The sequence below is a fragment of the Lactuca virosa genome, chromosome 4, assembly GCF_052849685.1.
Source record: "Lactuca virosa cultivar CGN04683 chromosome 4, Lactuca_virosa_CGN04683_v6, whole genome shotgun sequence".
Taxonomy (NCBI): domain Eukaryota; kingdom Viridiplantae; phylum Streptophyta; class Magnoliopsida; order Asterales; family Asteraceae; genus Lactuca; species Lactuca virosa.
The window spans coordinates 219368595-219386726 of NC_136429.1; the positions used below are offsets into that span (position 1 = coordinate 219368595).

An 18132-nucleotide genomic window follows, 5' to 3' on the forward strand; every position below is an offset into this window, starting at 1 on the left:
AGATGCCACGTGGATCAACACTATTCATGCGAAAATTAAATGAAAATGTGCCCAATCTTGTAAAATCCATAACTTTCTCATACGCGCTCTGTTTTTTACGTTCTTTATATGCATGCGTAGAGAAAATTATGCTCTACAACTTTCGTTTAGACTTCGTTGGAAAATTTTGACTTTATTTTTATATTATTATTTTTAACAGACAGGGACTGGTAAATCCGTTAAAAATTCATAACTTCTTCATCCGACGTCCGTTTTCGTCAGACTTTTCACCGTTGTACTACTAATGACGAGACCTTCGATTCTCGTTTAGGTTGTGTCGGCTAAAAATCACTCGATCTAAAATTCGAGTTTTTAGCTGTCTACTGCTAAGCTGAAACTTGTAAAAATCATAACTTCCTCATACGAAATCAGATTTTTGGCGTTCTTTTTTATCAAAATTCTCGGTTTAACGATTACTACGACTTTCATTTAGATCACTAAGGCTAAAAAGTAGTTTATCAAAAACTCACTTTTTACATCATTCGGCACCGTGCCGGTTTTATCGCAGATCTTTGATTGGTCATAACTTCTTCGTTATCAGTCGGATTTCGATGAGTTTTTCGCCTATGTGTTTCTAACGAGATTATCTACAACTTTCAATAATAAAATTTTACTTATTTCAAATTTTATATTTTCGCTAAATTTCACTATTTGGCTTTTAATTGGAATCTCATAAGACTTCCAATCTTTTATGAGTGATTCTAAACATAGTTTTACTTCATTTCTAGTAAAAACTATCTGTTAGAACTCAACACTCAATTTCACATAATATTTCATAATATTTTTAACTTTTCAAATTACATAACACGATTTCAAAACGTGTATGTTACAATTACCTCCTCCATTTGAGGATTTCGTCCTCGAAATCACAACGATTTGGACAAATGAGGATATTTCGCTCTTATCTCATTCTTATTTTCCCTAAGTATAAATTTATTATCCCGTTTCACCTTGGATAATGGAACCGTTTCATGATACATGCTCAAGCATTTACGTAGATATCTTACATGAAATACATCATGAATACCTGCCAAATCTTCAGGCAATTTCCAAGCGATATGCTTGTTGACTAATTCTCTATATAATTTTGAAAAGTCTAACAAATCTAGGACTCAATCTCCTTTTCTTCTCAAATTTCATAATACCTTTCCACGGGGTTACCTTCAGTATCACCCACTTGGAATTTTATGGATCGTCTCCTCCATTTCTACACAGGTCTTTTGTCGATCCTGGGCTACTTTCATTTATTCTCGTATGATTTGAATCTTATCAGTGGTGTCTTGAATCAATTCAGGACCACCAAGGATTTTCTGTCCTACATTATGCCAACATAATGGTGTTCACAGTTACTACCGAACCCTAAGACACATGCACGAAGCATATCTTCTACTGTTTGGATTGTTCTCTCTGTCTAATCATCCGTCTGGGGATGATAAGCATGTGCCCAATGTTGTAAAATCCATAACTTTCTCATACGCGCTCTGTTTTTGACGTTCTTTATATGCATGTGTAGAGAAAATTATGCTCTACAACTTTCGTTTAGACTTCGTCGGAAAATTTTGACTTTATTTTTATATTATTATTTTTAACAGACCGGGACTGGTAAATCCGTTAAAAATTCATAACTTCTTCATCCGACGTCCGTTTTCGTCAGAATTTTTACCGTTGTACTACTAATGACGAGACCTTCGATTCTCGTTCAGGTTGTGTCGGCTAAAAATCACTCGATCTAAAATTCGAGTTTTTAGCTGTCTACTGCTAAGCTGAAACTTGTAAAAATCATAACTTCCTCATACGAAGTCAGATTTTGGCGTTCTTTTTTATCAAAATTCTCGGTTTAACGATTACTACGACTTTCATTTAGATCACTAAGGCTAAAAAGTAGTTTATCAAAAACTCACTTTTTACGTCATTCGGCACCGTGCCGGTTTTATCGCAGATCTTTGATTGGTCATAACTTCTTCGTTATAACTCGGATTTCGATGAGGTTTTCGCCTATGTGTTTCTAACGAGATTATCTACAACTTTCAATAATAAAATTTTACTTATTTCAAATTTTATATTTTCGCTAAATTTCACTATTTGGCTTTTAATTGGAATCTCATAAGACTTCCAAAATTTTATGAGTGATTCTAAACATAGTTTTACTTCATTTCTAGTAAAAACTATCTGTTAGAACTCAACACTCAATTTCACATAATATTTCATAATATTTTTAACTTTTCAAATTACATAACACGATTTCAAAACGTGTATGTTACATGTGGCGTGTCCCAACCATGATGTCTCTGAAATACAACATAATAATATCAGAGACTTGCTCGAGCATCCTCGCACTCGATAACTCAACCCTACTTGTTCCCTAGTATCCCAAGGATTCTTACTTGGACTGCGCATTGATCCGGTGTTTTCAGTAGTACGGGCCCAATACTACCTTCCACAACGCATCAACATTCATTCCAAGTCCTCCTCCTGGGATCCCAGATCAGAAGTACTCTACATCTCGCTAAACATAGGCTACCCTTCGGTAGACTTCTCATAAGATCCTCACTGCTACCTACTCACTCTCGAGGCATCTCATAGCAGCAGTAATCTCCTAGGCTAAGGCATCACAAATCAGGCCACTCTAGTCCTAATATGAATACCTAGCCTACTCTAGCATGCATAACATATCATATCATATTTCATAACACATAATGTAAGGGTATTTTGGGAAATCACCGTTCGGGCGCCGGCTGATCGTACACACTGCTCTGTTCTGTCTTTTTCAAAATCTTTTACTCTCTTAGAAAAATTGTTTGTTTTATGAAAAACTTCCTCAAATCCTCAGTTTGAGTTCAGATAAATCCGAAGATGCACCTGAATCCCTCAAACCAAGGCTCTGATACCAACTTGTAACAACGTAAATTTCCAAAACAATTTTCTTTATTTTTAAAACATACTTTTATTCATAAAAACAATATCAAGCAAACTGTATCCACTGTCATAATAGCAAACAAATCCCAGAATCTCAAAACATATTCTCTATGAGTGTGTACGGATCATGCCGGCGCCTTCCCGCGATCCTCGCTAGTACCTGAAACACATAACACACAACTGTAAGCATAAATGCTTAGTGAGTTCCCCAAAATACCACACACCACATATACGCCTTTCCAGGCCATAACTCTGTAGGATCTTCCAATCCAAGTGTCTCAGGGGACTTTCGTCCCAAATCCCGGTAGACATGCCGGTCCTACCCGTATCGACCTTCCGGTCCGCAACCTCTTGACCTTCCGGTCCTTATCATACATAACATTCATAACACATACATATCACATAACAACATACAGCTCATACATCTCATAGCATATAAGACGTTCTGGTCACATATAGGTACCCTTCCAGGTATAGTATAGTGAGAAGACTCACCTCAACGAAGTCGTATAAACTCTCGTGCTCAACGTCCCGACCTAGCCTCCTCCTATTATTCAAATAACATCCTCGATCAATATTCTCTCAAAGTCTCATCCCTAAAGATTGGGTTGAAGGCCATTCTACCCTTCCCTGAACTCTCTTGAATCAGTCTTTACCAGAACCCTAAGGTCAACAAAAGTCAACGGTCAAACTTTGACCCGACTCGTCGAGTGCACATGGGCGACTCGGCGAGTCCATGCGGGTCCTCTGAATCCTTCTAGCCTCCCTTGGCTCGTCGAGTCATCCCTCCACTCGACAGGTTACACCTGTCACGAATCGCGGGGCAACCCCGACTCGACTCGTCGAGTCCACTTATGGACTCGGCGAGTTGCTCCCATAACAACTCTCAAATGACCTTCTGAGGTCAGATCTGCTTCTCTAATCTATAGATCTGACTTCCCCACGACCAATAACCACGTAAAGGTCGAAACTTGACTCGCATGCAATGCACCCAAGGCTTTCCTTGGTGAAATGGCTTCTAAAATGGCAACCTAGTCTCCTTTCCTCCATGAACAAACATAAAGCAGAATGGGGAAGGTTCTCTGGACCTCTATGGGTCCAGATCTGAGGTCTAACCCAGCAAGGGACCATACACTCAACTTTTCAAGCCCTAAAATGTTATAGAAAGCCCTAAATCATAGATCTTAACCCAAAACAGAAAGGAAGTTCGATTTGATACCTCAATAGTGTAGATCTGAACTTGAAAACCCTAGATCCACAGCTCCCTTGACCTCCTCTTGTTGGAAACCACTTCTCCTTTGCTAAAACACACAAGAAATGGTGAATTAGCCTTCCTCTTGCACCACAAACGCTCTCTCTGGTCTCTAGGGTTTCTCAGGGGTGAAGTGGCCGCAATGGAGGCTATAAAGGCCTTTAAATAGGGCATAGACCCCGAGAATTAGGCTTTCAATTTACAGCGCGGACTCGTCGGGTCCACGCATCGACTCGTCGAGTCCTTCATTAAATCAGACAAGAAATGCACGCTCCTAGTCGGCGAGTCTGAGCGCCTACTCGCCGAGTCCCTCCCTAAAACTCAAGATAAATACTTAAAATAAGATACCTGGGAATCCGGATGTTACAGATATAAGGAACAACAGTGGTGAGAGGGTCCGAAACGGTTGGGTTTGAGGTTTATGGATCATAGGATCTTAATAGAGCTAAAGGACCTCCAGTGAGTTCGCGTAGAGTTTGTGCAACATTTGACTCATGACCTTGAAGCTCATCGAAAAGTTGATAGAGCTTGAGCTTTTTCAGAGACCCATTACTCTGAAGACATGATTTCATATTTCCCCATCCCTTTCCAAGACTGTAAATAAACTTGAGATTGTACTCAAGTAGAGTTCGGACTATCCCATGACCTGTCATGTTGTTGACGGCGATTCGATATATGTTTGAAACTTAGGCAACGAATTCACCAGGTGTTGTAGTGAAAGTATCGAACTCATTGACAACCGAAGTCAGGCGCTTCTCCTTCGTGTTCTCTTACCCTTCAAACAAATCTTGAAGTGTGTCCCAAATCTCTTTTGCGGACTTGCACAGTTTGATGTGCTCAAAGAGAGAAGGTGGAACACCGAACACCAATTCCGAAAAAGCAATTTGATCATTATGCAACTTTTCAAGATCATCAACAGTGAGAGGTGCTTTTCGTTGTTGATCTTGTCCCATGAGAGTTTCAACAGCATCTCTAACAATGGTTCGAACTGGAACATGAGGACCTTCTTTAACGGATCTCCAGAGAGATTCATCTATTTCTTTTCCAAGTAAAAATCTTTCCATTCTGACTTTCTAGTGATCATATTCTTCAACAACTAGCAGTGGGGCACGTGTAGGGCAACCCACGCTATTTGTTATTGCATTAAGTATATTTGTTGAGTATTAGAAGCAGCCATTGAAGTTAATATATCTTGAGCAAAAGTGGTATATAGAAGAACTTTTCTCCTAAACACATAAATGATCGAAATACCTAGGTAATATCGAATCAAATATAATATGTTCTTATGGATTCAAAGGACAACCACTCAAGCTCTGATACCAATTGTGAGAACAAGGATCTGGTTGCGCAGTGACAATGATTGAAAATTCAAACCTTGAATTAATGCTTAAAATCAATGTCTGCTACTAACTTAATGGTTCCAGTCGAGTCTAGCAAGACCAGTCAAGACTGAATATGAAAATCAACAAAGTACTTCAAGTATTAAATATAAGACAATGAATATGATCAAGTAAAGACAATAAATGAATACAATGAATGTTTGAAAGATAGATTAGAGAGAAAGGTGCAAGTGAAGTAAATGTAAAAATATCTATCTTTGGTGAAGCAATCTGTCACTTGATATTGTCATTGAATGCTCCTTAAATAGGAGAATGTGTTACATTGTACAAACCCAAAAACATACATAGGACCGAATAATAGAGTTACTCCTGACACTCTCATTATCTAAGAAAACAAAAGAGACTAAGTCCTATGACATGTTACATCAAGCTAAATGATAAAATAAATTAATACATACTGATAGACACAAACTTCATTCTGGACGCAAACTCCATTCTGGAATGTCTTCACTTATTTCGGAACCTCTTCTCTGGTCTTCTACTTTGAACTAAGTCTTCACATCGAACCACATACTGACTACGGAACAATTACATTTAGGAACTGAAACTGACTTCGGAACTTACTGGACGATTGCTAGAGGTTCACTTTCAGGTTCCAACAAACAGATGCACAATGAGAAAAGATTTATGGATCTACAAGCTTGCAAGCAACAACTCTTTCTTCTCTAGCCTCCTTCTTCAACAATATGCACCAAAATCACTTAATAAGCTCCCAAACTCCCACAAACAACTTAGACTAAGTACTAGGGTTTGAGGAGGGAATGGCGGCTGATAAGGATAGTCCAAGGGAAGTATAAGGTTGTTTAAATAGGGAGCAACCCTTAAAATTAGGATTTATTGACTTGGCTAGTATGCCCAGTGTACCACACGTACGCCCAGCGTACTAGCAGAACATCCATGATCCCGCATTTCACGAGTACATTGCGCGTACCCTCAAGTACGTCCACCGTACAGCCAAAACGCGAAGCTTTTTCCATAAGCGAGCAATTTCCATGCTTTAAGGTTATCCTTATTAGAAACATCAAGCTCTAAATTACACCTGTTCAAAACATAAATCATTAAGACATGAAATCATGTAATTATAATATACTTCTATTCATTGATGTTTAACTACAAATGAAACATTTGACATTGTATTCATATAAGATTACAACTGAAACTTTATCTAAAAAACATAGTTCTAATCATTAACAATTAATCAATCCGTAATACTGATTCACATCTATTACCCTCGTTTTCTTTTTCCTTGTTCTTTTCAAATGAATCAACCAAAACAAAAACCAAACCCGTTTTTACCCTTCTTCTTCCTTCCTATCAAGTTACAGTCAAGAACAAATTTTGTTTTGTTCTCGTGATTTCCTGCAAACAAGAAATACAACCATTGGGATTATTGCTTCATCTTCTTCATATCAACTTCCAGCAAACAAAACACCAATCTAAATCTAGTAATATAAACCCATCGGTTTCTGTTGGAAAATCAAAGCCAAACACCCATCATTAAGCCCCATTGATTTACAGTGAAATTAAAAGTAAAAGAAAAAGAAGCGTTACCAGATGAACTGCCCCTGTCGTCACCCATCGATTTCTGTTGACAGATCATTGTTACTGCTTGTTTCTTCGTCCCCTCGCACCTTCCTCTTCTTCTATCGAGCACCACGGCGAAAACCCGCACCGGAGCTGCTGTTTCCGCTTGCCTTGTTCCATCGGGCCAAATGTTCTCCTCCCCTTCGCATATGCTACCGGAATCGAAGGAGAAGCAGCCAAAAACTGTTTGAGCAGCCCTTGCTGCACCTACCGAGACCAATGATGATGGGAACAGATCTTCGTGGTGGGTTGTAGGTGATGCCCAGATCGATGATGGCGTGAGTTTTATGAAACCCTAAAAAGAAGAGGTGGAAATATATACACGATAGATTAAAGGAAATATATGAACGGGTGAGAAATTATAGGAGATAGTAAAGTTGAAATTCCTGTTATGTCCTTCTAACCATTTAAAAGTTACATTTTAATGCCATTAGTTTAAGAATTTTTCATAAATCCCCCTTTCAATAATGACCTTAGATTTAAGTATTTAAATGGTCCAGATTTATTCTCGCGTTCTTAACCTTTTTAGTGTTCTCATTTGATCCTACTCTTATATATATATATATATATATATATATATATATATATATATATATATATATATATATATATATATATATATATATATATATGTGTGTGTGTGTGTGTGTGTGTGTGTGTGTGTGTGTTTAACGACCCAAAAATCCAAGTTAAAAATTTCATTTTCAATATAGTTAGAACACTATTGTAACCTTGTTCAAAACATTGAAAATCATTTCAAATAAAACAATTATCAGAGTTCAATCCCAAAGATCACGTATTGCGGAAAACACGGGTGTATGCGTTGTGATCGTCCCAAGCTCTTTCATTTGAAAAATGGAGTACCTGAAACAAAAACTGAAAACCATAAGCACAAAGCTTAGCGAGTTCCCCAAATACCACATACCATACATATCCAATGATCCAAACAATCCATACATAACCGCGAGCCATACATATCATTCATATATGATAATCATTAAAGGTGCTATGTACCGCACATAGTCTTGTCATTATGTTACGAGCCACCTCCTAGTCTTTCTTGCCAGGCTGGGGGCCACAACCCTGGGTCTTACAGACAAGTGCGAAGAACCACCTCCTGATCTTCCATGCAAGTATCACAAAAACAACTAGCATACAAACAATACTACTTAACTAATTACTTGCCAGAGTTCAGACTCTGGTCTTGCATACAGTGTGCCAGGAGCCGCTTCCTGGTCTTTCATACATGCTGCCAAGGCTAACCCCCGGGTCTTCCTACAATACATAAACCAAATGGGTCGGAATTGGTACCTTCGACCCATACTACAGTGAGGAAACCCACCTCGATTTCTAAAGCTCACTGCAAGAAATCCCTAGCTGGTGCCATGACAAATTCCCAAACTAACAATTACCAACACAATATCCAATTAGCAACTAAATTGCAAACCATGATCCATAATCTAAACTTGGGGTAAAATGACCATTTTACCCCTGGCCCAACAAGACTCATAACCAAGGCCCAAGCCCAAAACCAGCCATGCCCAAAACTATAAGATTCATAAAAGCCCATTAAAGGCCCAATTTTCCATATTGGGCCCAACCCCCTATGGGCCTTAACCAAAAGCCCAACAGTTCCTAGTCCAATAATAATTTTCCGATGGCGCAAAGGTCCAAGCCTATTGAGCCTTCTAAAGTCCAAACCATTGGCCCCACCAAGGCCCAATAAAATCTTGGCCCAACTAGACATATCCATACAGAAGCCCAAGACTCTAAGATTCCCCTGATCAAAAGCCCAACACACAAAACCCAAACCCATGCACGAAGCCCAAACATGAAACAAACCCATAAGCCCACTGATGCACGTACACGGGGCGTACCCCCTTAGGTACGCTCAGCGTACTCAAAAGCAACGATCGGGGGCCTCAGATTAGTACGCGGGGCGTATGTCACACCCCCAAACCAGAACGGCGGAAACGTCCGGGGGTGGGTGACTTCATGTCAAGTATCACAACACATGCATTATAGTAATCAAAGTACAACAACCATTGCATTAATAATGTATAATTTTTTACATAAATGTTCAAACATTAGATATTTGACATCAAAAGTAGGTAAAGTAAAAAACAACAGACGCAGCACGGTACCAGGCTGTCTTCTCAAAAGTTCTGGGAGTGTACCTGTCTACTGGATTCCTGAGAATACAAGTTATTTTGAAAGAGAGTATCAACATTTAAGTTGGTGAGTTCATAAGTATTAGTTTCATTTATGGTTGCCTCAGTTTTAAGAATACGATAGAATGAGTTCCAGAAAATCCCCTTATTTTCTATTACAATTGAAAAGTAGTTTTAATACCATAAAACCGTTCGGTTTAAGTGTTATTGAACTAATAACAAAGGATAACATAATTTTAACTCACCATAAAATTATAAGAAGAATATTTTCTGTTTTGTTTATGAAAAATGGTTGATGCAGTAGTATTTCTTAAAAATACACTACTGGTGTAATAACTACCCTATAATGAAACTGGTTAATTAGGGTTAAAATGTGATTGAGGTTATAACCATGCTTGATTGACTAGTATAAAACACGATGTTATTCAGACGTCGAAAATGGTATGACATTTGTCACCTATAGACCTGCAGGTCCCATTATAGCTAGCAACAAGGTGTGGGATGGTCAATGCCGTATAGATCTATACACAGACTCACGCTCTCCCTCTAGGAGACTCTGGTTACAAAACGCGACATAACAAGTATATTGCTATGCCATGAAGTAGTATCTCACATTTTTGGTTTAATTCGTTTAGGTAAAGATTGAATTATATCCTTTTCTTAACAAAGTAGTTTGAACCGTGAATACTTATCTAGTAAAATAGATTTCTCGTTTGTTACATAAATTTTGCCTATTATAATTTGTATGTTCTATCTTATTAGCATGATCTCTCATGAATGTATGTCATACCCCGAAACCAGAAAGACGGAAACGTTCCGGGGCGGAGGACGTCATGTGTAGTATCACAACCAATGAATAACAGCAATCATAGCAACACAACCATTACAGTGAATACTTAAACAAAAATGTTTACATCACTTGAAACTTGTCTGAAACTTTGTTTGAATTACATCCAATAGCTTTGTATAGTAAAAACTTAAAAACTTAAAAACTCTTAATGCTTCAGTTCCTCAAAATCCAGCAAGTAACTGTCTACTGATTTCCTGAGAATACAAGCAGTTTGAAAATATCAGCATAACGCTGGTGAGTTCATAAGCAGTAGTTTTTAACAGAAGTGTTTGTATAGCTTCAAGAAAATCCGATATTTTCTTTAGTGAAAACGTAGTGTATTAGTTTTGTAATGAACCATGAATGTCTTGTATGTTTCCAAGAAAATCCGATATTTTCTTTAGTGAAAACGTAGTGTATTAGTTTTGTAATGAACCATGAATGTCTTGTATGTTTCCAAGAAAATCCGATATTTTCCTTAGTGAGTAAGTAGCATTATCGATTCTATATAAAATCATGAATGTTCGTTACTGAAAACAGTAGTGATATGCGAAAATACTACCTCATATGGCTAGCTAGAGCTAATCATGAAGTATAGGTATTTGTGTGTGAAACCAATGCATAATCGGTTCGGTTTGAAAACCCTGACTTCAGCCAGTATGAATACCTAGTCCTAATATGAATACCTAGCCTACTCTCGAGGCATCTCATAGCAGCAGTAATCTCCTAGGCTAAGTCATCACAAATCAGGCCACTCTAGTCCTAATATGAATACCTAGCCTACTCTAGCATGCATAACATATCATATCATATCTCATAACACATAATGTAAGGGTATTTTGGGAAATCACCGTTCGGGCGCTGGCTGATCGTACACACTGCTCTGTTCTGTCTTTTTCAAAATCTTTTACTCTCTTATAAAAATTGTTTGTTTTATGAAAAACTTCCTCAAATCCTCAGTTTGAGTTCAGATAAATCCGAAGATGCACCTGAATCCCACAAACCAAGGCTCTGATACCAACTTGTAACAACGTAAATTTCCAAAACAATTTTTTTTTATTTTTAAAACATACTTTTATTCATCAAAACAATATCAAACAAACTGTATCCACTGTCATAATAACAAACAAATCCCAGAATCTCAAAACATATTCTCTATGAGTGTGTACAGATCATGCCGGCGCCTTCCCGCGATCCTCGCTAGTACCTGAAACACATAACACACAACTGTAAGCATAAATGCTTAGTGAGTTCCCCAAAATACCACACACCACATATACGCCTTTCCAGGCCATAAATCTGTAGGATCTTCCGATCCAAGTGTCTCAGGGGACTTCCGTCCCAAATCCCGGTAGACCTTCCGGTCCTACCCGTATCGACCTTCCGGTCTGCAACCTCTTGACCTTCCGGTCCTTATCATACATAACATTCATAACACATACATATCACATAACAACATACAGCTCATATATCTCATAGCATATAAGACGTCCCGGTCACACATAGGTACCCTTCCAGGTACAGTATAGTGAGAAGACTCACCTCAACGAAGTCGGATAAACTCTCGTGCTCAACGTCCCGACCTAGCTTCCTCCTATTATTCAAATAACATCCTCGATCAATATTCTCTCAAAGTCTCATCCCTAAAGATTTGGTTGAAGGCCATTCTACCCTTCCCTGAACTCTCTTGAATCAGTCTTGACCAGAACCCTAAGGTCAACGAAAGTCAACGGTCAAACTTTGACCCGACTCGTCGAGTGCACATGGGCGACTCGGCGAGTCCATGCGGGTCCTCTGAATCCTTCTAGCCTCCCTTGGCTCGTCGAGTCATCCTTCCACTCGACAGGTTACACCTGTCACGAATCGCGGGGAAACCCCGACTCGACTCGTCGAGTCCACTTATGGACTCGGCAAGTTGCTCCCATAACAACTCTCAAATGACCTTCTGAGGTCAGATCTGCTTCTCTAATCTATAGATCTGACTTCCCCACGACCAATAACCACGTAAAGGTAGAAACTTGACTCGCATGCAATGCACCCAAGGCTTTCCTTGGTGAAATGGCTTCTAAAATGGCAACCTAGTCTCCTTTCCTCCATGAACAAACATAAAGCAGAATGGGGAAGGTTCTCTGGACCTCTATGGGTCCAGATCTGAGGTCTAACCCAGCAAGGGACCATACACTCAACTTTTCAAGCCCTAAAATGTTATAGAAAGCCCTAAATCATAGATCTTAACCCAAAACAGAAAGGAAGTTCGATTTGATACCTCAATAGTGTAGATCTGAACTTGAAAACCCTAGATCCACAGCTCCCTTGACCTCCTCTTGTTGGAAACCACTTCTCCTTTGCTAAAACACACAAGAAATGGTGAATTAGCCTTCCTTTTGCACCACAAACGCTCTCTCTGCTCTCTAGGGTTTCTCAGCGGTGAAGTGGCCGCAATGGAGGCTATAAAGGCCTTTAAATAGGGCACAGACCCCGAGAATTAGGCTTTCAATTTACAGCGCGGACTCGCCGAGTCCACGCATCGACTCGTCGAGTCCTTCATTAAATCAGACAAGAAATGCGCGCTACTACTCGGCGAGTCTGAGCGCCTACTCGCCGAGTCCCTCCCTAAAACTCAAGATAAGTACTTAAAATAAGATACTTGGGAATCCAGATGTTACATATATAAGGAACAACAGTGGTGAGAGGGTCCGAAACGGTTGGGTATGAGGTTTGTGGATCATAGGAACTTACTAGAGCTAAAGGACCTCCAGTGAGTTCGCGTAGAGTTTGTGCAACATTTGACTCATGACCTTGAAGCTCATCGAAAAGTTGATAGAGCTTGAGCTTTTTCAGAGACCCATTGCTCTGAAGACATGATTTCATATTTCCCCATCCCTTTCCAAGACTGTAAATAAACTTGAGATTGTACTCAAGTAGAGTTCGGACTATCCCATGACCTGTCATGTTGTTGACGGCGATTCGATATATGTTTGAAACTTAGGCAACGAATTCACCAGGTGTTGTAGTGAAAGTATTGAACTCATTGACAACCGAAGTCAGGCGCTTCTCCTTTGTGTTCTCTTACCCTTCAAACAAATCTTGAAGTGTGTCCCAAATCTCTTTTGCGGACTTGCACAGTTTGATGTGCTCAAAGAGAGAAGGTGGAACACCAAACACCATTTCCGAAAAAGCAATTTGATCAGTATGCAACTTTTCAAGATCATCAACAGTGAGAGGTGCTTTTCATTGTTGATCCTGTCCCATGAGAGTTTCAACAGCATCTTTAACAATGGTTCGAACTGGAACATGAGGACCTTCTTTAACGGATCTCCAGAGAGATTCATCTATTTCTTTTCCAAGTAAAAATCTTTCCATTCTGACTTTCTAGTGATCATATTCTTCAACAACTAGCAGTGGGGCACGTGTAGGGCAACCCACGCTATTTGTTATTGCATTAAGTATATTTGTTGAGTATTAGAAGCAGCCATTGAAGTTAATATATCTTGAGCAAAAGTGGTATATAGAAGAACTTTTATCCTAAACACAGAAATGATCGAAATACCTAGGTAATATCGAATCAACTATAATATGTTCTTATGGATTCAAAGGACAACCACTCAAGCTCTGATACCAATTGTGAGAACAAGGATCTGGTTGCGCAGTGACAATGATTGAAAACTTAAACCTTGAATTAATGCTTAAAATCAATGTTTGCTACTAACTTAATGGTTCCAGTCGAGTCTAGCAAGACCAGTCAAGACTGAATATGAAAATCAACAAAGTACTTCAAGTATTAAATATAAGACAATGAATATGATCAAGTAAAGACAATAAATGAATACAATGAATGTTTGAAAGATAGATTAGAGAGAAAGGTGCAAGTGAAGTAAATATAAAAATATATATCTTTGGTGAAGCAATCTGTCACTTGATATTGTCATTGAATGCTCCTTAAATAGGAGAATGTGTTACATTGTACTAACCCAAAAACATACATAGGACCGAATAATAGAGTTATTCCTGATACTCTGATTATCTAAGAAAACAAAAGAGACTAAGTCCTACGACATGTTACATCAAGCTAAATGATAAATAAATTAATACATACTGATATACACAAACTTCATTCTGGACGCAAACTCCATTCTGGAATGTCTTCACTTATTTCGGAACCTCTTCTCTGGTCTTCTACTTTGAACTAAGTCTTCACATCGAACCACATACTGACTACGGAACAATTACATTTCGGAACTGAAACTGACTTCGGAACTTACTGGACGATTGCTAGAGGTTCACTTTCAGGTTCCAACAAACAGATGCACAATGAGAAAAGGTTTATGGATCTACAAGCTTGCAAGCAACAACTCTTTCTTCTCTAGCCTCCTTCTTCAACAATATGCACCAAAATCACTTAATAAGCTCCCAAACTCCCACAAACAACTTAGACTAAGTACTAGGGTTTGAGGAGGGAATGGCGGCTGATAAGGATAGTCCAAGGAAAGTATAAGGTTGTTTAAATAGGGAGCAACCCTTAAAATTAGGATTTATTGACTTGGCTAGTATGTCCAGCGTACTAGTAGAGCATCCATGATCCCGCATTACACGAGTACATTGCGCGTACCCTCAAGTACGTCCACCGTATAGCCAAAACGAGAAGCTTTTTCCATAAGCGAGCAATTGTGCAACTTTTGATAAAGTTAAGAGTTAAATAATAATACATGCTATTCGGATGTTACATTTTGTATGATTAAAAAAATTAAAATCCTTAGATTACATTGAGCTTAAAAAAAGTTGTAGTAATTTTGTGTAACAAATTTCTCAAAATAACTATGATTTGTTTTGGAAGTCAAAGTGTTAAACTATTTTGTCAAGTATGTTTATGTATGCATTTAAAATCTTAGAGTGTGTTATAGAATAAAATTGTTATTCAAATATTTTAGCTGCATAACAAATCTTATTAACTCTATATTTACTGTAACATCAACGAAAACATGTTTTTTTTTAAATGAAGTTATTAAAAAACTATGAAAAACCAAATGGTTTAACCATGTTATTCAATAAAGATATGTTGGATAATATTGACCTTGATATTATAATTAATGATTTTGAATTTTAAAAAACTCAAATATATATATATATATATATATATATATATATATATATATATATATATATATATATATATATATATATATTAAAATAAATGATTGTTAATTAGGTTGTTTGCATCGCAAGCCCTGGGCTATCTTAAGTTTTTTTTTCTTTCCATATCATATAGAGTCTCCGACATATTATTATACTAGTTTATAACTCGTGAGAACCAACGTTATAAAATTAAGTAACTTTCATAATAAAAATTTAAAACTATTAATCAATTATTTCAAATAAATTATTTTAAATAAATTATTAATAATGAGATACTGTTTTAGTTATATAAAATTATAATCGTTGATTTAAATAAACAAATGAAATTATATTACCTTATAATCTATATTTATTTTATTTTATTTTTTATTCTAATGTTATTAATTTAATGTAATTAGAGTGTGAAATTTAAAATGAAAAATCAATTATAAATTTAATGTAATTAGAGTGGGAAATTTAAAATTTAAAATTTAAAATTTAAAATTGAGAATTAATAGGCTGACATATAGCATGATAGCTGACATATAATAGTAATGAAAATTTCTAATATTGTGATATTTATCGATAGTAGAATAAATTTATTCATTTGTTAGAATAGATATTTTATTTTGAATTAATAAAATTTTCCGAAATTACGGTCGGTTTTTATTGAAAAAAATTACTATCAAAGACCTTTTTTTTTTACCTGTAGCCTAAAAGAGTAAAATCTACTTGGATATTTATTTGGTAATAAATTATTATTTTGTTGGTAAAATGATGTGAAGTAGACACCAACCTTGGGTATTTTTGGGGAAGAGCCCTTGAAATTGAGATAATTTTATAGACAATAAAAAGAATGTAGTCCCACCAGACCAAATAACCTTAGCTTTGTTTTCAAAGTAAGCATTTCTTGTACTTTTAAGTTGTACCAATTGCTCTTCCATATATATAAAATACATCATCAATGAGCATATGTCCACGCCCAAACAAAAAAGTCCTCCTATAGATCATTGATATATCTCCATTCTCTTCTTCTGCAACTTTCATACCTCTTTAGAGATTATTGCTGCATCCTATGCATTGTGAATTATAAACTTCAGATAATCTTTTATTCGATCTGTTTTCACTCATTTGACTCGGGTATGTTGGATGTAATCACGTTTATTTTTAGTTGAAGAATCATCGATTTGTGTTAAAGGTTTCCTTTTGTTGAAATCGGCAGGAAATTAGAGTAATTATGGAAGATTTGGGCTGGGAAAGAAACATGTCGTCGTTCCCATTGAGTAACACCAATCATCATCAGCAACAGCGCGAAATCGGAGAAAGCTTCGTTTTTGGCTCAGAAAATGTCATCCTGAGCCAGTTAACAGCTGCAGCCGGCGGCCGTCAAATCAGTTCTAATCCTGTACCCTCAAGTTTTGGTACTGCAAGTCAATATTGGTCTCAGGGGATGGCTGGCAATGGCTTCAATGAGGGCAAGAACGTAATTCCCATCACCATCACCACCACTGATCCAGCAGCTGTAACCGCCACCGTCACGGTCAACTCACTGGAATCACTCGACTGCTTACTTTCCGCCACAAATAGCAATGGCGCCGCCGATACGTCACCGGATCAAGACGAGTGCATTTCCGTCATTTTCTCAGATTACAAAAATCTATGTAACAATAACGGCGTTTCATCTGGCGATTCCATCACAAAAGATATGGATGAAGGCATTATTTCCAAATGCTCATCGGAAAAGCTAAGGAAGAATACTAACGGATTTTACGACGACAACCCATCAAGATTGAAGAGACCCAGATCAGATCCAGGTCTACCCACTTCGTCAAATATAAATTTCCGGCAAACAATGGATTCCGACGAGCCCGATTCGGAGGCGATTGCTCAGATGAAAGAGATGATGTACAGAGCGGCAGCTTTCCGGCCGGTGAGTTTCGCCGATGAGGAGGCGGTGGAGAAGCCAAAGAGGAAAAATGTGAGGATATCTAGAGATCCACAGACCGTGGCTGCACGGCAGCGCAGGGAAAGAATCAGTGAAAAAATAAGGGTCTTACAGAAACTGGTCCCCGGTGGAAACAAAATGGATACAGCTTCTATGCTAGATGAAGCTGCAAATTACTTGAAGTTCTTGAGATCGCAAGTTAAAGCATTGGAGCAGGTGGGACAGAAGCTAGATTACGTGAGATGTGGTACAACTATTACTGCAAGCAGTACAAGTCAAATTATGCAAAACATTAACCCTAATATCACTCTAGGTGTACCTTTTCCCATGCAAACCCCTTTTTTACTACCCCATCATCATCATCAACAACTTTACCCTAACCGACCACCTGCTTGAACCACTTGTACTTGATGCTGCAGAAAAAGGACTAAGATCCGGTCGCCAAAATCAGGTGTTAACTCCAAGAACTCATGATCGAGTTATGATCAGTTCATCATGAATCAAGAAACCCCTAATTTTATTTGATTAAAGATTAATGAGATTTGATCATAATTGCGTCATCATTGTGTTTTACTAAATTTTACACATTTTGCAATACCTAATTTTTAATTGTAAACCATGTTTGTTGTTCTTTTTTATTCTTTTTATATATATATATATATATATATATATATATATATATATATATATATATATATATATATATATATATATATATATATATATAAAATAGATCGTTTAACAAGTGTATCGATTCTTTAAATTTGGCAAATCAACAAAATGAATCTTTAGATATTACAAAAATAACATGATTTGCAAAAAAAAAATAAAAAAAAAACACATCGACGCTAAATCTTTCTGTTGATGCACTAAAGTTGTCAGAA

At 37.5% G+C, this 18132-nt stretch overlaps 1 protein-coding gene across 1 annotated transcript; it reads left to right on the forward strand.

Moving 5' to 3' along the window:
- Positions 1–16197: 16197 nt before the first annotated feature.
- Positions 16198–17859, forward strand: LOC145108012 (transcription factor bHLH87-like). The gene is made up of 2 exons (XM_079044994.1): positions 16198–16443; positions 16526–17859. The coding sequence occupies exon 2, from the start codon at positions 16541–16543 to the stop codon at positions 17642–17644; it is 1104 nt and encodes a 367-aa protein (XP_078901120.1). The 5' UTR covers positions 16198–16443; positions 16526–16540; the 3' UTR covers positions 17645–17859.
- The last annotated feature ends 273 nt before the right edge of the window (positions 17860–18132 follow it).

Excerpts from the sequence above, each read along its gene's own strand:
- LOC145108012 (XM_079044994.1), top strand. The coding sequence starts at position 16,541 with ATGGAAGATTTGGGCTGGGAAAGAAACATGTCGTCGTTCCCATTGAGT.